The sequence below is a fragment of the Protobothrops mucrosquamatus genome, unplaced genomic scaffold, assembly GCF_001527695.2.
Source record: "Protobothrops mucrosquamatus isolate PMUCROS unplaced genomic scaffold, P.Mucros_1.0 scaffold1, whole genome shotgun sequence".
Taxonomy (NCBI): domain Eukaryota; kingdom Metazoa; phylum Chordata; class Lepidosauria; order Squamata; family Viperidae; genus Protobothrops; species Protobothrops mucrosquamatus.
The window spans coordinates 112,946-133,800 of record NW_015386388.1 but is presented as its reverse complement, the minus strand read 5'-3'; the positions used below and the strand labels follow the sequence as shown (position 1 = coordinate 133,800).

At 38.4% G+C, this 20,855-nt stretch overlaps 1 protein-coding gene across 1 annotated transcript in view; it reads left to right on the top strand.

Annotated features, from left to right (window-relative positions):
• Positions 1-20,259, top strand: part of FMNL1 (formin like 1) — a 90,699-nt gene extending 70,440 nt beyond the window's left edge. The window contains exons 11-27 of the mRNA XM_015832210.1: positions 2,936-3,010; positions 4,154-4,264; positions 4,928-5,077; positions 5,320-5,442; positions 6,534-6,768; positions 7,820-8,182; positions 9,802-9,926; positions 10,018-10,220; positions 10,447-10,681; positions 11,810-11,878; positions 12,943-13,023; positions 13,526-13,655; positions 13,892-14,055; positions 15,197-15,298; positions 17,124-17,222; positions 17,390-17,516; positions 20,088-20,259. Of these exons, the coding sequence (XP_015687696.1) occupies positions 2,936-3,010; positions 4,154-4,264; positions 4,928-5,077; positions 5,320-5,442; positions 6,534-6,768; positions 7,820-8,182; positions 9,802-9,926; positions 10,018-10,220; positions 10,447-10,681; positions 11,810-11,878; positions 12,943-13,023; positions 13,526-13,655; positions 13,892-14,055; positions 15,197-15,298; positions 17,124-17,222; positions 17,390-17,516; positions 20,088-20,191 (2,496 nt within the window). The 3' untranslated portion in view covers positions 20,192-20,259. The remainder of the gene's footprint in view (positions 1-2,935; positions 3,011-4,153; positions 4,265-4,927; positions 5,078-5,319; positions 5,443-6,533; positions 6,769-7,819; positions 8,183-9,801; positions 9,927-10,017; positions 10,221-10,446; positions 10,682-11,809; positions 11,879-12,942; positions 13,024-13,525; positions 13,656-13,891; positions 14,056-15,196; positions 15,299-17,123; positions 17,223-17,389; positions 17,517-20,087) is intronic.
• The last annotated feature ends 596 nt before the right edge of the window (positions 20,260-20,855 follow it).

Below are 20,855 nucleotides of genomic sequence, written 5' to 3'. Positions count from 1 at the left end.
GTCAGGCCCGCTTGCTGGAAAAGCCATGTCTTGAGGGCGCGGCGGAAAGTAAGGAGATCCGGAATCATCCGGATCTCGGGGGGTAGTTCGTTCCAGAGGGTGGGGGCACCCACAGAGAAGGCCCTCCCCCTGGGGGTCGCCAGCCTACATTGCTTGGCCGACGGCACCCTGAGGAGGCCCGCTCTGTGGGAGCGTACCGATTTGGCTGATAAAGTGGCTTGTGAGAATCAGGCTTAAAAACAAGGTTATTGAGATAAACCCAGAATACCAGTTAATTCAGCAGATATTACTTATGTAAGGTGAAAATAATGAGAGCAATTGCACTAACTCAAAATCTGTTTATGTCACTGAGCTTACTGGAATGAATACTAAATATTGTAATCTTTGTGTACTGATCAGGCTGCCAAGTATTCTGTTGTTCTAGAAGCAAATTCTTATAAATAAGTAATTATGAAACATTTATTATCACTGAGAGCTTAGTGACTGTTGAGAGCTTTTGCCAGCCTTATCAGGTGGACCCAGTGGTGGGATTCAAATATGTGAACCATCAGTTCTCTGTGTGGATGCCACTTCCGGAAGTCCATTCTGGGCCTGGGCAATAAAAAAATTAGCTACCGGTTCTGCCGAAGTGGTGTGAACTGGCTGAATCCCACCACTGGGTAGACCTGATAGGAAATGCAGCAAATAAGCTAGTTCTACATTATTGTAAAGCTACACTAACAGAATCTTGCAAATCTAAAAGTACGCTTCTCCCACTATCTCCTTAGTAGCCTGTGAAACTTGGGAGGGTCTCTTCTAAGCCAGTTGCCTCATCCATTAATCTAGCTGCAGGCTATGCTGTCTTGTACCTGGTTATTCCCGAGGCACCATCTTTGCCTCAACTCCCAAGGTCTTTCCCTTATGTCATTACAGTTTTACATTTACAGCCGCCTGAAATGACTAGTTCTATGTAAGAATATTTGGCTCTTTCATGGGTTCAAAATAAATTCTGGAAAAGGTTCCTCCATTAAAGATGGAAAGCAGTGCATCTGAGCTTTTCAAATATCCTAAAGACTGGGGCTTCAAAAATCTGGGTGACCAATAGAAAAATGTAACACTCTGCTGCTCTTAGATCTGGTAACTTAGCTACATTATAAATGGCAACTGGGCAAAAGAGAGGCAACAGCCCCCCATGGAAGCAACCTCATTTTCCCCTTCTCTTATAAACCACTACCCCCTAAATCAACATTGGTCATAGGCAGAGGAGCTGGCTATCGCAGTAATACTTGGCAGAGTAATAATAGTATCTCTGATCAAGAGATATTTTGGGAGTTGTTGTATATTGCTAGAATGTTGTATACAGAGACTTTAATTATAATCATAAAGCTTTCATAATTCTTTGGAATAAATGTCGTGTTAGCTCAAATTATTTTGTTATTGGGCACAATCTAGATAATTTAAATTTAACATTATTTTCCCCCATAATGCCAGAAGTGACCTTGAGTTTCATTTGCACAGCAGTTTTCAAATGTGTGCATATTATTAATGTGAGTAGAAATCCCAAATAAGCAGTATTTGAATTGTAGATGAAGCCTGTATAAGATTTGTAAGATTTATATTAAAATCCAAAATCCAAACTTTTCATGCCCAGTTAGATTATGATATAGTTATTTATTATTTACTAGAAAAGAAAGTTGGCTAAGACAGGGCTACAATATACACTAGATAACCAGCCTGTTGTCTTTTTTAGTAAGATAGATCAAATGGTAGTACCATTACAAACATCTCATTTTAGAAAAGTGCTAAAATTGTCATGATTTCTTCTCCAAAACTGTCATGGCTTCCATTCCAAGGAAATCTGGGAACCAGTGCTGGGGAAAAGAGGAAAATGGCATTCTATTATTCCCCCACGGAAGTCATTTTTCAGGACAGAGGAACTAGGGCTGGTGACCTGAAAGAGTAAAGTAAGTGAGAGAAGATAGGAGACATGTGAGCTAGCTAGACTCTGGTCAGCCAGCTGGTAAGCAATGAAACACAGACTCAAATAGCAGGACTATAATTGTTAAAGCTTACTAATCAGGATGGAGGCTTTCTAGCCTTGTGTGCAAACTGAGACTCAAAGCCATGTGTCCCCAAAGCTTCTCCCAGAAGAGCTGTCTGCCAAACGATAATTTCAAATGTGACAAAAGGGGAGAAAAACTATACTCTCTCTCTCCCTCTCCCCACCTCTTTTGTGTGTGTGTGTGGGGTGATTCCTGGCCCCACCTATTTTATCTCCTTTTTTTGGGAATGCCACTAACAGCACGCAATAAAGGCTAAACCAGTGATGGCGAACCTTTTAGAGACCAAGTGCCCAAACTGCAACCCAAAACCCACTTATGCATCGTCAGGTGCTGGGTGGGTGTGGCCCATTGGGTGGGCATGGTTGCAGTGGTAACAGCAGACCAGGTAGGACTAAAAAGTTCAATCAATCAATTCCAACTTTGCAAGATCTTTTTTTTCCCCGCGAGAAGTTGAAATTGACTGATTGATTGAACCTTTTTTTTTTTGTACACGGCAGTGGAGGCCTAAAGGGAAAAGGTTTTATAAAACCCAGCTGAAGGCCTAGGATTGGGGCGATGGCACACGTTTCCATAGAGAGGGCTCTGAGTGCCACCTCTGGCACCCGTGCCATAGGTTCGCCACCACTGGGCTAAACCATTATTGCTCTCTCATAGGGCTTGCTAAAAATCCATTGGACCTGCCATCTAATGCTCCACAAATTAATTAAAACAGAAGTGTTTTAAGCAGTGAGTGGTTCCCTTTTTGATGACTGCCATGAGAGCACAGAGAATAAAATACTTGGGTTTGGTTGCTGGAAGCTACTAATATGTGTACCAATAATTTAAACTCTTTATTGCCATGGCAGGTCTGCAGTGGCCATCAAACAGACTTCCTTCCCTTTCTCTCCCTAAAGGTTTGTGGCGAGAAGAACCGTTTTGAGAAGCTGATGGAGTATTTCCGAAATGAAGACAGCAACATAGATTTCATGGTAACAAAATGAAGCAGAGGGACTGATTTCTTGGTCACCCATAAGATTTTCTCTAATACTCTTCTCCAATAGGCACACTGTGCCAAGAAATTAGCTGCTGTTCATGCCATGTTTCCTATACCTAATTTAAGTTTATGCAGTAATTAATGCTTCGGGATCAGAAAAGCAATCCTGAAAACAGGGTTAAAAGCAATCCTCAAAGTATCAGCCCTTATGGAGCACATGTTGGAGAAATCCTGTACTGTTCAAACTGATAGTATGACGAACAATGTCTCTAGGTGTTTTGGGCTTGGGTAAAATCTTAAGCATGCCTTCTGAATCATTTTCAAAGCATATTCGGCTTTACTAAGAGCTCAATAAAGTATCCTTAAAATTATCAATAAGGGGCTTAAAAACTAAATGATTTATATAATGATATTCCCTATAATTTTAAAAAAAACTCATTGAAACTCTCAATATCAGTAAACACTTTTTTTAATTTTCAAAAAAGCTCAAAGTTAATTTTTTTGGGATGCCTTCAAGTCTGTGTTGACTCCTCATGACTGCCCAGACAAGTCCTGCAATTTTCTTCGTAAGGTTTGGAAGTAGCTTGCCATTGCCTGTTTCCTAAAGCTGAGAGAGTGATTGGCTCCAGGTCACCCAGTTGGCTTTATGTCTATAGCAGGAAAAGAAGTCACAGTCTCTCAGTTTGTTTGTTTTGGCATCTTTCCCTCCCTCTCCGTCCGTCTGTCTGTCCCTCCATCTCTGTCTCTCTCTCTCTCCTTCTCTCTCTGCCCTGCAGTTTTCTTGGAAGACTTTTGGAAGTAGTTTGCCACTGTTTTCTTCCTAGGGTTGGAGAGAGAGTGAATGGTCCAAGAGCATTAAACTGACTTTGTACTTAAAGTGGCACTGGAACTCACCATTTCTCAGTTTCTAGTCTGGTGTATTAACCATTACACCAAACTGGTTCTCTCAAAGTTAATATCCAATTAGTTAAAATATATATATCGAATATTTGTGTGTAGGGATGTAATAAGCAAAAAGTATGAAAACCAAGTAACAAAAGTCCACAGGCCAAGAGAGTCTTAGCCACCAAAATCCCAGCCCTTCAAAATTGTAAATCCTCTAAAAAACACCTTTTTTTCTCCATTCCAAAATATCTAGGTGGCTTGTATGCAGTTCATCAATATTGTGGTTCATTCTGTGGAGAACATGAACTTTCGTGCCTTCTTACAATATGAGTTCACACAGTTGGGACTTGATGAGTACCTACAGGTATGTGGTTATTTTTAATTGCTCTTAATTTCCCGTTAATTGTTCTGCATTTGAAAAGTGCTTAGCAATTCTGAAATATATACCATTCTTGGAAACCAGCAACAGACATTAGTTATACAATAACTAATTTTATTACTCAGAATAGGAAATAGAGATGGAGAATTCGTGTGCTTCTCTACTTATTTTGCTAATGCTATTTTATTACTCTTGGAAATATACTGGTAGAATATACTGGTAGAAATTAGAATTAAGTTCCTCATAACTATATTTGCCTTTTTTATTTACTTTCCTTATAAACAGCACATTTCAATCTAAGTAAACTTTCACTTTAAAACTGAAGCATTAAGTGTCTGCACCATAAATGATAATATATAGGTTTTGAAAGAATAAAAAATTTGCGGTAGATTTGGAGGTGATAAGAGCATTTTTCAAAAATGTTCTGGGAAAATTTGCTGGACTGGTTCTTTTAGCATGTTTATTTGGATTTTGTGTCATAAAAAAATTAAATAATGCCTACAAACATTTTATTAAAAAAACAGAAGAAAAAGAAACACATGCAGATAGACCGCGTATTGACATTTATAATTCCAAAAGTTCACGTTGTAAAGAATGATCATCCAGACCCAACTTTTAAATCAAAGTTTCCTTTCTGTGATTGAACAGAAGGTGCGCTGTACAGAAAGTGACAAACTGCAAGTGCAGATCCAAGCCTATCTGGATAACATCTTTGATGTTGGTGCCTTGCTGGAGGAGACCGAGACCAAAAATGCCATTCTGGAACACATAGAGGATTTGCAAGAAGAAGTTGGACAGGTAGGGTGGCTGACTAAACAAATTCTATGGACAATGCACATCTTAAGATGATCGAGAAGCAGCAATTCAGGAAGGTAGGATAGCTGGTGACAATCAAGTCACCAGGAGAATATATTCCATCCCTGCACCTGGAGTTCACATGCACAAAGTCCATCCTTGCTTCAGTACATAGGATATTTGTTGACTGCTTTACAGTTTGGCCCTCCCAAAACATATTCTCAATACAATGATTCTTTTCACAGCTCACTGAGAAACTCCAGGATGCAGAAAATGAATCCGAGGCCAAAATTGCTGAGCTAGAGAAACAGCTGTATCAGTCACGCAATGAGCTGGAGATCCTGAGAACAAGAAGAAGTGATGAGCCGGTATGAAAGCAAATAGAAAAGTGTTAGGAGAACTTTTGATCAGAATTTATTTCAAAATAAGATTAGAAAAAGAAGTTACATTCTTTGTTATCAATATATCCACACTTCTGGAGTAAATTTAGATTGTTGCATTCAAACCTCAGTTGATACTGTGTGTTCCAATTAAAAAAATCTATGTTTATTGCAATTAAAAAAATCTATGTTTATTGAATAAATTTTAAAATTATCAGATGGAATTCAAGTACATGCAGCCTCCTGCATCACCATCTCATTGGAAGTGGGGGGGAAAAGTGCAAAGCGTTTCAAGCTTAAAACATTCTGTATCCAAAACATTCCCTTACAAGAAGATCTTACAAGAAGAATTCAACTCATCTCAATCTTACTTGAAGAAATCTAACCTCAAAATAGATAGTTCCAGTTGTGCAACTAAAACTAGGTTCAGAAATCCTAAGCTCAGAATCTTTGAAATAAATTGCATATGTAATTAGAAGATCTGCTGCATCAGGCCAAGTATCCATGCTGCATATGGTGGGCAGATAATGTAGAATTAATTGGAGGTAATGGATGATGAGAAGGTCTTGTAATAGTGGAAGAATATTAATGTGCTCAACATAACTGCCATGTTCACATGAAGACTTTAAATCCATTTGAACAAAAGAAAATTAATTTAGTCCCAAATTTCTTTTAGAGCAAAAATTAAATCTCTCAAGATTACTTGAATGGATTGGTTGACTGGGTTATATTGTTTGCCTGACACATCAATCTCCCCTGTGTCATGATCAATCATGAAAATAGGGGTATCTGAAATTCAGAACCTGTAACATTGACATGGGCTACATTCATCTCTGAGAAGTGTCTGGCTTTGTATGTTTTTTTCCTCAAACTGATATGAGCTAGTATACTGCATAAAATGTATTGTTTATTCTAATAAACCCAGAATTTTTTTTTTAAAAAAATAGGAAAATAAATGCCATACCATAGCAGCATATTCAAGATCTTAGAAAATAAAACCTGCTCAAATGCAGAATAACAGAATAAATTCACTAGATTTTATATTCAAAACTTATGATTCTCTAAACATTTTCTCTCAGAACAAGCTGGATCAAATCAGCAAAGTTAACAAGCCAGGAAGTCCTTCTTGGCTCCCAATGCAGCTTCCACAAGAGTTAAAAATAATTCCACAGTACACTGCTTTGGAGCACAACCTGGAAGAACTAGAAGACAAAGGTTTAATCCGGATTCAGCGGGGGCCTGGCAGTGACACCATCATTGGCATTGAGGTCATCCCTGTTGTTACTATTGAAGCATCTTCATCAACTAGCACAGGTACATCCTCATGGAACAAGCAAGGTGAAGCCTTACTTGGAGCATTTTGCAATATAAATGAAGAATTATATTTCTGAGAGTTTTTTTTCTGTTGGGTATTGTTTAACATTGCAATTCTGCAATGTTAATAGTTATGTTATAGTAAATTTTTGTCTGACGTCTCATTGAATAAAACAAAATATTATATTGGGCAAGAAATATATTGCTCAGTTCTACAAATTAAATGTTAATCTACATGCGAAGCAAATGAGTTAAAGAACCTTACAACTTTATATATAAAGAGGATTAAAAATACTGAACTTTATTTATATATATATTTCCTTAGTCACTCAAAATAATTTGAATTTGCTATTTTGCTGGCAGAAATTCCAGAGGGAAACAAGTGTTTCTGAGAAAAGCCGAACACAGTTATCAGTAGTCTTTATCAATTGATTATAAAAATTCAATAACAGTTGGATATTTTTTACAAGATCTTTTTTTAGCCACTAATCTAGTGGGTAATCATAATAAGTAAATAAATAGACAGGTCTCAGTTGTACTGTACAGTAAATAGATTTTCACCATTTAAATTGAGTTAAAGTTTCCATCTATTAAATACAGTAAAAATTGTAACCCCAAGTTGCTAATGTGTTCCTGAGGGTTCACCATTCACAGTTTGAGAAACCCTACCCTATATGAATATATTCCCATATATAGCTAGCAGATCAAGGACAAGAATGGTTTAGAAATTTTCCTCCTCAGTTATGTATGTAACAGAGGATTTGTTTGTTTGCATTGCTTTGTCTTAATAGAAGATTACTCAGGTAGCCAATACTCCAATTTGAATTGCCCCAACACATCAACCTTTGTACCCTATGGTCTCCCAAATGGCTTATCTCTTGGAGACCACTCCATGATATGCACTAGCTAAGAAATCACCACCTATCATACAGGGACAACTATTTTAATATGGTTGGGCCATAACTTTCTCTTCCCCAGGAGATTTAGGCAGGATTATCTTCCAATAGGCAGGACAAGAAGCCATTCCACATATCTATTCTGTTTCTTTCAGATTATCCCTCCCCATCTACATCGCCTGTCCCCACTCTTGCTCCAGAAATACCACCAGCACCACCTTTACCTTTCATGAAAGGCAATGATTCTGTGGCTTTCCATTCTTCTCGAGAGGAGGGGCTGTCACCTGTTCCAACTTCTCTTCCACCACCACCACCACCACCACCCTCCTCACTAGGGATCAGTGAGCCTCCACCTGCCCCACCACTGCCTGTAACTAAACCTCAAGCTCCACCGCCACCACCACCACCACCACCACTCCTCTTAACATTTGGTGGCCCCGTTGCTCCTCCTCCACCACCACCTCCTCCTCCTCCCATGATTGATGGGACAACTTTTCCAGCAAGTACAGTTACTGCAGGTAAATTGTATATATATAGATCTTTCTTAATAGCCATTCTATTTGCATATTATTCATGTATAAATTTTCATAAGTTAATAAATCAGCTGAAGCTGCATGGAAATAAAACTTGAAATCTCATACTATAGTCTGCATTGTTCAATTTCTAATGCATCCTTTGAATTTAAAAATACTGATATATATGGTTCCTTGAATATCTTATTGTATATACAGAAAGATAAAATCTAAATATTTAAAATAACTAAATATAAATAATATATTCAGTTTTATTTTAGTTGGGATACTTCCTCTGAGATGGTATTTTCATTCTGTATTTTTACAAAAATTTTCATTTAAAAATCATAATATGTAATTATAAAGAAATGGATTTTTAAAATTAATCTAAAGCATCATTTATAGGTTTATGTTCTTGCATGTAATTAATTAACAGGGCAATTCTAAAGTGGGCATGTCTATTCAGAATCATGATGAGCTCAGTAAAACTTGCTGAACCTAACAGATTTTCAGCCTAACAGGTTACATGGTACATTCCTAACAATGTTATATGATTTTCTTGAGGAGGACAGAAATTTGATGGTAGGAGGAGATACCAGAAATAATAACACTGGGAAGAGAGGAAATATGGCAAATTACTTGCCAGACATTTTCTTTTTTCAATTGCTCTTTCTTAAAATATCATATGACTATATTATATGAATATATAACATTACCAAGTTTTTCCTCGATAACAGAGGCAGCAGCCTTTTAAAATAATTAAAGTTAAGATCTTTCAACTCCAAATTTTAGCTTCTAGCCTACAGAATACTCAGGGCTAGAAATTAAGAAGTGGGTAGAATTTATATTCCATGCTGAGAGTTGGCTTATCTCTATTTAGTTACTGCATTTATTTCTTGCTTTTGCTTAAAACGGCATTCATAAAAAAAGAATTATGCTGAAAGACAATGATTGGGTTTAAATATAGTGCTAAACAGTGATTTGTTTAACCCTGATTTATTGCATTGCCACGCATGGCTGAGATCATACATTACTGCTAAGTCAAAAACTATACTTCCTAAAGTATAGTTTAGCCAGATTTGTGGAATAGCAACTTCTTGGAGAACCAGGTGGCCTTTTGCAGGGCTCTGAAGACCTGGCTTTTCCCCCAAATGTTCAGGTCTGGGGATTAGGTTAGCCCTGTTGCTGATGCAGTGCCCTGTTGCTTGGCAATGTCATTTATCCAGAATGCCATGGGTTATTGTTTTAATTGGTGGGTTTTAATTTTTGTATTATGCCAAAGGTCCCTGTTGCGAGACTCATTTCCAAATAAATAAGCAATCTTATGGCTTAATATGTTGGGGGAATTAGCCAGTTTCACTCTTTAGGCACTCATGAAATTGCATAAATTGTATAAATTTGAACCCAGTCTTCTTAATCCAATATTTTATCAATGATTGTCAATGCTTCTACTGCTTAGAAAGATTTAGCCACATCCAATTTATCACAGATAAAAGTTTCTTTTTCATCTTATGCCCAATTTGTAAGAAGGCTCTTTCTGAAAAATAAAATTGGGAAGAGAAAAATCTCTAACTGAGATTGTAGAGATTTATAAAGCACTTACAAACTTTCTTATTCGTTGGAAGCTGTCAAGATTAAGAAGCCTATACAGACCAAATTCCGTATGCCTGTCTTCAATTGGGTTGCTTTGAAGCCTAACCAGATCAATGGGACCATCTTCAATGAACTCAATGATGAAAAAGTCCTTCAGGTAGGTGGTCCTTTACTTTTTTCTTTGCTATTCTCTTCCCTGGCCACCAAATACATATCATTCTGTTTATTTTGGCTTCTCCTTGGTGCAGGAGCTTGACATGAGTGATTTTGAAGAACAATTCAAAACCAAAGCTCAGGGTTCAAGCAAAGAACTCAGTTCCATGAAGGCAAAAACTTTAGCGAAAGTTCCCACTAAGGTTTCACTGATTGAATGCAACCGGGCAAAGAACCTGGCCATCACCCTCCGTAAAGGGGGGCTCAGTATCGACAGCATTTGCAAAGCCATTCAGACGTAAGTATGTCCACATTTTTTCATGAATTCCACCTGCCAATCAAGAGGGAAGACTGAAGTGAACACGTATGTATATGTTCCTGATATCCAGATTAGATATGCAAAATGGTTAATTTTGTGATGGGAAGTTACTTACTGCAATGACATATAGTTCTGTAACCTAGACAAACAGTTTAGTCCTTTCCTACCTAACTAGTTATTCCTGGCTTACTTTATTCTTGTTTAGATATGACTTACAGACCCTCAGTCTGGATTTTCTGGAGTTACTGATGCGCTTCATCCCAACGGAATATGAGATGACACTAATCCGCAAATATGAAAAAGAGCAACATCCACTGGATGAGCTTTCCGATGAGGACCAATTCATGATCAAATTCAGCAAAATTCCCCGCCTAACAGAACGCATGAACATCATGACATTCTTAGGCAGTTTTGCAGATACTGTACAACTCCTTCTGCCAGTAAGGAACAAAGCAGGCAACTGATTATAACCAAGAAGCAGTGTCAATCAGTAATATCTTGGATTAATATCAGTTGGAAGAGTATAAAAATGGTTATAAAAGTTGATATAGTATCCTGATTGATGATTCTTTTAAAATAGTATTTTTCTTCTTTTTCTGTCTTCTTATTTATTCCAGATGGCAGAAAAAAAGGCATGATGTGCTGAATGGCTTAATAAGGGCAGCAGAATGAAAATTGCAACTTTGCATAGGAAGTAGATCCAGGGCTAACTATAGCATTTTTAAGTATCCAGTGTTGTTGGGAGAGACAGCAACAAATCTGGCACATAAGACATCAAATAGCAGCAGGCAGCAAATCCTTTTAAAGTTTTTTTTAACCTTTTTTGCCTGGTATAAAAAGTAAAACTTAAGAACAGGAACAGTCTCTCTGGGAAGAATACTTAAATTTCAGCAGCAATACCTGTGAAAGTTTACTCATATTCAGTAGCCCAACTATAGGGGAAATTCACAGAGAAACTGGTGATGGAGACTGCTGTAGGGTTTGTATTTATTGGTGATGGTAGTGTTACAGAAATTCTCTTCTATGAACGTGCTAATTGTGGAAGCAATTCAAGGCCTTGCCAAGCCATTATGTGAAACTAATTTCTATGGCATTATCAGGGTTTGTCATCAAGTTTTCAAGCTATTTTTATATTACCTCAGGGAAAAGGTTGCAATTATCTCGTTTTGAAAAGATCCAGGTTTACACCTTGCATGATAAGCTAGGATTATTAAGTATCTTATGCAGTATCTAACAGTGCTGGCCGCTAAAATGGTGCTTTAAAAAAATAATTGTTTTTTTTCTGTTCTGATTGTATTCAAAATATTCAATTCTAATTTCACGATTTAAAAAAAATCAAAAGTGTTAAGAAATGTTTCTGGAGTAAAGTCACAAAACAGGAAAATGAAATGTATACAAAATATAAATGTTGGAAGTCTGATAATTGAGTTTAAAAATGTCCACATTTACACTTAGTTCCAATAAGTATGTCAGTTAAGGTAGGTAGGAAATTAGGGTCAGAATTAAGGTCAGAAGTTGTCAAGCCAAGTAGGAAATCTGATTATGTTATTCTCACATTTCATTTGCAGCAACTAAATTTTGTGATTGTTGCTTCAATGTCAGTCAAGTCATCTACCAAACTGCGTCAGATTTTAGAGGTGAGGTTCCTTAAAGATAAAGAGGTCTCCACAACCATTTAAGTTGAAGGACAATTTTTCTTTGGTCTTGGGTAGTAATAATTAAGTCGGCTCCCAGAATTTTGACAACTGAGTCGCACCCTGTTGTCTACATATTCTTAAACCTTAGAATACTTTCATTTATTTGTTTTATTTATTTGTTAGGTTTGTATACCACATTTCCTCCAGGAAATCAGTGGCATGCATTGTATTCTAATTCCCCTGCATACGCACACACATACACACACACACACACACACACACACACACAACAATCCCATGAGACTGAATATAGGACTGTCTCAAAGTTATTCAGTATACCATACTGGCAGGCATTTTTAATAACATTAAGCAACAGAAGTCTCCCAGTATATTTCTATGTGAATTTGGGGTGTGGGTGTGGTTGGGGGGAGGGGGGAGGGAAGAAGGAAAGAAAGAAAAGAAAGAAAGAAAGAAAGAGAGAGAAAGAAAGAAAGAAAGAGAAAGAAAGAAAGAAAGAAAGAAAGAAAGAAAGAAAGAAAGAAAGAAAGAAAGAAAGAAAGAAAGAAAGAAAGAAAGAAAGAAAGAAAGAAAGAAAGAATTTTTGGACCTTGACAGTAGACAGGATCTGCTATGTGGGTTCCTTTGATTCATGACCTTATTGGATTATGTGATGCAACCAATTGATTATCATATAGAACTCTGGTCTATTATGCATGTCCAGAAATATTATGCTATAAAGACATCAGAGTCACCATAGACATTCATTTCCCAAGCCTAAAGGTGGAACCTGAGGGCAATAGTTTTCACTCTTTCCTCAGATAACTGGGAATCAAAGACATAGTAAAATCAGTATAATTATTAATAACCATTCATATTTTTTCATGAATATGTATAATCTTTCAAAGCCATTATTGTTGTATATCCATTTTCCCCTCCAGTAGTTGGCCATTCATATGAGATCACATAAAATGATATCCTTCCTATACCCTGGCCTATCAATGCTTTCAGTTAAGAGATTCCAGTTAAATATGACTAATTTTGATTGCCTGTCTGCCTCTCCATAGATTGTCCTGGCATTTGGGAATTATCTGAACAGCAGCAAACGGGGAGCAGCTTATGGATTCCGGTTGCAGAGCCTTGATGCGGTAAGTGGGAAGGAGGCATGGAATCCGTAGGACCTGCTTTTAGGAGAAAAAACATGGCCAAATAGTAGGTTGTGAACTTGAAAGTTGGTTGTGGCCACAAATCAGGAAAGAGCTAAGGCTGAGAGCAACAAGATACTGAGTTCCAATTATGCATTGGCCACACACACCATCCAATATGTGCACCTCAGCATTTCAGAACAGGCTTTCATAATAGCAGTAGGTTGTGCTTTTTAGTAATCTTCCCCAAGCTACTATAGTTTGAGCCATTCGGCATTTCCTTACCTTGGGCTTCCTGATGATGTTCAACTTATCGGGAATGTTGATACTGTACTCCAAGGACATGTCTTCACAATATCAGAGGTATGTTTATATAATATATCACCAAAACCAATGGGAATTAAGCAGAAATGGGAAGAAAATTGCAGGAAAAGAAAGGGCAAGTGTTCTGTAACGGCTTGATAGCTTAGTTTTTTCCTATCCTAATTGCTATTTTTCTCTGTAGCTTCTGGACATGAAATCAACAAACCGGAAACAGACACTACTTCATTATATAGTGCGGGTGATCCAAGAAAAATATTCTGATCTCCTGAACTTTTCCAGTGAGCTGCACTTTCTGGACAAAGCAGGGACAGGTATGGAGTGGTAGGTTATGGGCAAGAAGAAAACATTGAGTCAGCTTCCTAATGAAAAATAGAGTGCTGCTTTTTCTCTTTGCCTATGGAAAATACAGGATGGCAATAGGTAGAAGAGGATCTGCCCTATAAAAAAATGAATCTAAAAGGGAAAGTAAGTGAGGTGGAAGTAGTCCAAATTGGCTGTTCTTGCTTCACCTGTCCATGCTTTTTCTCTTTCCTTCCCACCTTTATAGTGTCACTGGACAGTGTGCTTCAAGATGTGAGAAGCCTACAGCGGGGCATGGAGCTAGCACGCAAAGAATTCATGCGCCAGGATGACAGTATTGTACTCAAAGATTTCCTAAAGATGAACATAGAAATGATGGAAAAGCTTCAGGCAGACAGTAAAACTGCGCAGGTAAGGAGAAAGTGGGGCTTTGTTTAAAAGGTTATCGCAACAATACGATGTTTGTGGGCTTGGAAGAGAGTTCATCCATGTTGAGAAATAAAACTGTATTTCTTTTTCTACAATCCATTTATGAATTCTCAAACTATAAATCATGTTTTAAATGGATGTTTGTAAACTCTATACATCCATAGACTTAAAATCTAAGCAATGTTGTGACTACCCTTTCTCAGTGCCTGGAGGCTATAAGGGTCTGGATGAGGGGACCACAGGCTTCAAAAGAACCCAGGCAAGATGCTATGGGTGCAAGAGGACCCGGTGACTTATCATCATTAACTCTTGATGTCTAGGAGGGGCTTTGTGCAATTTTTGCATTTTGTGCACCAGTTGTGCTGTTACCTGGATTGTGAGGCCCTGCGCACAATCCATGGTCACTCATGCCTTAGACATCTCTTGGCTGGATTACTGCTATGCACCCTACATTGGGCTATCCTTGAAGAGTATTCAGAAGCTGCAGTTAGTGCAAAATGCAGTGGTGCGCACAGTTCTGGGGGCTGCTAAGGCTCCACTTATAACACAGTTACTGTGCAAGTTGCATTGGCTACCAGTTTGCTTCCAGGTCCAATTCAAGGTGTTGGTTGTTACCTTTAAAGCCCTACATGGCATGGGTCCAGGGTATTTGAGGAGCTGTATCTCCCTGATGGGACAAACCTGCCCCACTTGTGCCATCAGAAGAGGCCTGCTATGAATCCCGTCTGCTAAGAAATTGAAGCAGGCAGGATCAAGGAGAAGAGCCTTTTCTGCTGTGATCCCATCCCTGTGAAACATTCTTTCATTGGAGATGAGAACTGCCCATTCCTTTTGGTCTTCTGGAAGGGTATCAAAACCTGGCTTTGCCGGTTGGCCTGGAGCCCTGAGGAGGCTGCTCACTACTGAAGGTGGTTGACAGGGTAAGAAGATCTCATCCCTGGCCTGTCTCTTGGCTCTTGTAGGCATGGTTTTAGCACAGTTTTTAATAATATTTTAATGTTGGTTTGTTCTAATCTTTTAATAGACAGACAGACAGACAGGACAGACAGACAATAATGAGTTTGTGATTGACACAATGGCTCTTATAAGTGTGAATCAGTGATTGTTTGTGCTTGCTCAATAGGAGGCATATGAGTCAACAGTGGAATACTTTGGGGAGAATCCCAAGACTACTCCCCCAACTATGTTCTTCCCTACATTTGTGCGCTTTATTAAAGCATACCAGGTAAACAAAAAAAAAACCTGTTTCTAATATGTTGTAACCTAATGTTGCAGCCTAATGACCCAAGGAGACTATCTCATGCCTGAATCATGGACTCTGGAGATGGCTACTCTCTTCTGTTTTCCGTGCCACCTTTGCAATATGAATATTATTAAAGTAGTTTCCTCTACTGAAGTTTTGTAAAGCTTGGACAGAAGGTGGATATAAGGAGCCTTGAATTCTTGAAATATACTAAACCAGTTTTTCTTTAACCTAAAACCTCATTAATCACCTGGGCTGGGAGTTATGAAATGCATAATTCCATTAAACCTAGAGGGCATCACATTGGAGAGGGCTGCACTAAATCAATGTAAAGTTTAGACAATAATTGTGGTGCAGAAATTAATTAAATAATTATGAAAAATGTTAAGGTATAAATTAATCTATTCAGGTGGGGGGAGGGAGGTTGACTGAGTCCATCAGTTCTCTTCCAAATTGTTTAATTGACTGCAACTATTAAGCTATGGTCCATCATGGAAATTACCTCATTTTCTTGTCTTATTTTAAAGTATCATTCTGTGGATGGCATTTGCTGTTAATAATTTCTAATGTTTTCGTGACAATTATTATTGCAGGGATACAAAACAACCTCGTGGTAAAGGACTATTTATTGATGAATTGCATGAATGTAATTGAAGTTCATAAGCAAGGGTATTACAATAGTTTCTTCCAATAATAGCAGCTCATTCTTATATTGTAATTCGTTCTAATAGTAAAAAAGAAAGTTTCTGCATATTAGTATGCATGCATATTTGAGAAGTTTATACATTAAAAGAAATGTAACAATTACACACTTCTCACAACTCTCACTAACAAGCTTCTTTCATTAACAGGTTGAGTGAAGCTCTAGGATCTGAAGAAGAGAGTAATGCATGGCCCATGCAAAACTATGCCCTTAATGTCTTGGCAAAGTAAATTCATTGGAGGACTTCCTTGGCTCATCTTACTATGAATAATAGATTTTGATTCCACCCTATGAAAGCAAATTGACCACAGTCTGATAGATTGGGTTCTCTCAAAACCAGCCTTACATATTTTAGGCATCAATAAATCCTTAGCAGAATTCAAATAGAAGGTCTGGAATTTGATATTCAGTCAGATAGGGCAAACATTTCCCATCTTTATTATACATAGAATCACCCCACATCCTGGACTCTCCCTAGCTATTTTTGAATGCTTCAAATAGGAAGATTTTTAGTGTGGCCTTAATCAATGCATTAATATCATGGTATTATGGTAACAAGTGAAAGATATTTAAACCTCCTAAAAATGGCCCTTGCTTAAACAGCCACTTGTTCAGCAACTGCTCAACTAATGGCACTGAACGTGGCATTATTGACCAGTGCTTGACGTTTCAGCTGTTGCAGCATCCCCACAGTCACATGATCTCGATCCAGGGGCTAGGCAACCAGCTGACAATTAAATCACAGTTTTCTGTAGTCATGTGATTGCCACTTGCAAGTTTCACAGCCAGCTTCTGAAAAGAAAGTCAATGGAGAAGCCAGAAGGGAAAGTCACAAATGGCAACCATGTGATATCAAGATTATTTCAAAGAAAGAAAAGCAGAGCATGCAAAGGAGAAATGGGCCATAATCTTTGTTGAGGGGAAAACATCTCATTGTATAATAAATCAGTGTTTCTCAACAATGACAATTTTAAGATGTGTGAACTTCAATTCCTAGAATTCCTCACCAGCAAAGTTACCAAGGTTGAAAAACAATAGTCTAGTTGAGATATCCATGTTTGCTTAATAGGATTGTTATTTTTTTCTCATTCCACTAATATAAAGAAAGCAGAGGAAGATATCAAATTGTGGAAGAAGCAAGAAGCAGCTGCCAAAGAAGAGGAGTCAATTTCCCCTGGCAAGGAGGAACAGGCAGTACCCAAGGTATGGGTTAAGATTTTCTCATCCTTTCCTCGTTTTCCAAAATCTACAACATATTCTTCTTCATAAGTGGACTAACTTCCTATACATCACTGTTGGGTGAGCTTTACAGACATCTTCACTTTCATCATGATACATGGGTAACCATAGCAACAATTTCTCTTCCTTAGCAATCTCCCACCCATAAGGCCAAGCGACAACAGATGGACCTCATAGCTGAGCTGAAGAAAAAGCAGATGGTGAAGGAGCCTCTCATTTATGAAGAGAAGGATGGTGCCATTGAAGACATTATTTCAGGTGAGAAGGGAAATTGACAGATTTATCAAAAATGTCTGAAATCTCTGCAAATCCTCTCTAGAGGCCCAAACATGAAGTGAGAACTGCTCAGAATCCTATTGACTGGGAAAACTAATCCTTTGTGACCTACAATAATTTGTTCCGAGTTACTGTTGCTCTTTAGATACCTGGTTCTAGCTGAGAAAGCAAATGAGGTGTGGCAATATTTTTCATTGCATGGGTACTGTTGAGGATCTTTCTGCATATCTCTGGGTAGCAATAAGCTGGCATATGTTACTTCTTTGGGTCCCTACCACATTTGTTGAGAAGATAGTATTATGTAGCACATTTCTAAGATCCATTTAAGCTGCCCACTTAATTTTTCTTATTGCAGATGTGAACTATATTTTTTCTTACAGTTTTATCCTGCCAAATTGAACTAATAATAGCAGGGAATAACAATGAAGTAGATAATTATTGATTACAAGCCATGCCTTGTCTGAGTTTCTTTTCTTCGGGTGTAATATGCTCAAAGCACTATCAAAACATTAAACTATGTAAATCCATCAATAGAAATAGAAGATAAAATCCAGGAAATTGTGTACAAAGAATATACACCAGGGGTGTCAAACTGCTAGCCCGCGGGCCAGATGTGTCACACCAAAACCACGCCAACCCCATTGCCGGCAATGGGGAAAAAGTTGCGATATGTCACGCCACGCCACGTGACATCGCGAGTTTGACACTCGTGATATACACCATGAGTAAGATGAGTTTAGATTGAGTTATACAGCTGGATTGATGAAGGCAAATTTCCCCTTCCAGCCCTAAAAAATACTACATTATGCAGGGGATGGAAACTTTGTAGAAGAAAGCAAGCTGTAGTACAGTGAAAATGGGAAACTTTCCCATTTTCAGGAAAGTCATAGAAAATTAAAATATATGAGCAGAGCTTTGATCATGGAAAGTACCTTTGTTTCTGGTTCTCCCCCCCACCCCCACCGCCCCTTCCATGTAGCACTTTCAGAAACGCAGAAAGGCTGTGGGGGAAAAAGTAATAAGTATCTCTACTTCTGTAATCCCAATTCATGCCTAAATCTGGATTTATCTTCTTGGCAAATTTGTATTGGTAGAAGCTAGCTATACATGGATTCATGATCTTGAAGCTCTGTGGGACTTTAAAGGATGTTTCTGACACTAGCTATTCATTTACTTCTGACTTTTGACTTGCTTCTCTTTTGCCCTTCTTAAGCCTTATCACTTCTTTTGGAAGTCATGTTCATTTGCTTTTACTAACTCCTGCAAGATACCACACTCAATTTAGATATACCAATATCTTTCTCCTGCCTTGGATTCTCAAAGAATACATCCATCTTGCAAACAGGGAATTTGGGGATTAACATTGTATCATGGCATCAGCATCTAGCCAACTGTGATAATTTCAGAAACTGAGGAGGTCAGCCTTAATTATTTGATTTATATTCCACCTCGGTCAGGAACTCAGAATGGTATCCATAATGCTCCTGCTTCCTATTTTTCTCCACAGCAGCAACCTGTTAGTATTGGATGGGGGACATCTGGTAAAATGAGGTTGTTACTAAACTGAGAAGCCTGGGAGGAGAAAATAAGTGGGTAATCACTCAGATAGTATTGCCAAGGAAAGTGCACGGACTCAGCCAATGGCTCATTCAAGGGCATCTTGACCTTGCATATGACATGAGGGGTTGGGGTTGGATGGCTGTGGAGTCTCTTAAGAGAGAGCAGGTAGCCTTTCTCTAGATACCTTTTGTAGTAAGTAGAGTAATGCAACTTACTATCAAGGTATATTTCTTTGTACAACCCATTCTTTCACTTGCCTACTGCTTTTCCTTTCTTTTTTCTTTTTTTCCTCTTCCTTCCTCCCTGAACTGTCCTTTTTTAGCTTTGAAAACTATTCCTTTTACTGCTCGGACGGGGAAACGTTCATCTCGCCTCTTCTGCGATGCCAGCTTCAATGAAGAAAGCCCACTGTAACTTGTGGCTTTAGGTAACATTGGTCAGCAGCAGGAGCTGAATTTATTTGGGGGAAGGGATATGAATTAGCATGGCAGATTAACTCTTTCCAACAGAGAGGAGATTCTCTAAATGTATTTGGAGCACCTATCCTCATTGAGTCTGGCAGAATGGCCCAAAAAGGACCCTCTTTTTTATCCTCAAATTCTCATCTGACAGAAAAATTTACACTCTCCATATGAGCATCATGACTGGAGATTTAATCTCCCCATTATATCCATCTTGCTTTCCCAAGTAAAGAGCAAAAAACAAGTACTTTTTATGATACATGCTTATTTTTAATTTGTACTGAAATTTTAGGGTCCGATGCAAAGATGTAGGGTTTCTCTAAAGTATTCTTGGCAACAGCCAAATTTTAGATACTTTTAACAAAAGTTTAAGGCTGGAACCCCAACATTTTTTCAAACATAGTGAATACTACTGAGAAGCAGGTAAAATAATTTCTTCCCTATTTATTAAAAATGTTCTATGGGGTTTTTTTGGGGTTGGGTGGAGAATATGTACTTTCAAAAGCCATAATTGAGTTTTCTTTTGTGGCAGGTCTACGTATCCAGCCATACCGACGGGGGGACACTGGTCGGCACAGTGGCAAAAAACGGACCACTGGGCAGACTCTTCAGGCAACCTCCGAGATCTCACTGTGACAGCCTTGAATGAGAACAAGCTAAATAAGTCTTGGTTTGCTGGGTGAAGCAAGGACTCAGGCCTGGACCAAAGACTTTTCCCACCAAGAAATAAAGGGACTCAGGCCAGGATGACTGTCCTCTCCCCTCCCCCACATATACACTCACTTATAACCTTTGCACATGTAAGTCCTGCTGGCTACATTGCCCACTGGATCAACAACATTGCTTCATCTAATAAGCAAGGATCATCTTGCCCACATTTGACTGACCTACCATGGCAGCAGTTGGCAGGATGGGGAGACTCAAGTCTCTAACACAGGGACAGCCACTGGTGCTAGAAACCTCCACCACCAAATCACAAGAAGCATCTTCAATCTTCAAAATTTTTTGTGGCTGCTGCTGCCTCTACAGAAGAAGAAAGCAATTTGATCCAGATCCTTTTCTCCCTGCTTCCTTTTCTATCCAACCGATTCTGTTTTCTTTATCTAGGGCATTCATTCTATTTTAGTTCTTCAGTTCCTCTTCTATACTAGAGACAAGGTGGGAGAGGATTGTGTTTTCCTTCAAGCGTCACAAAAAATTGTGCTTGTCTAAGTACTGATGTGGTTGTAAGGATTACTTCCTGAGAAAGTGTAACCTCAGGATCATTTAAGCCATTATAGCATAGCAAAACAGGGCTAAT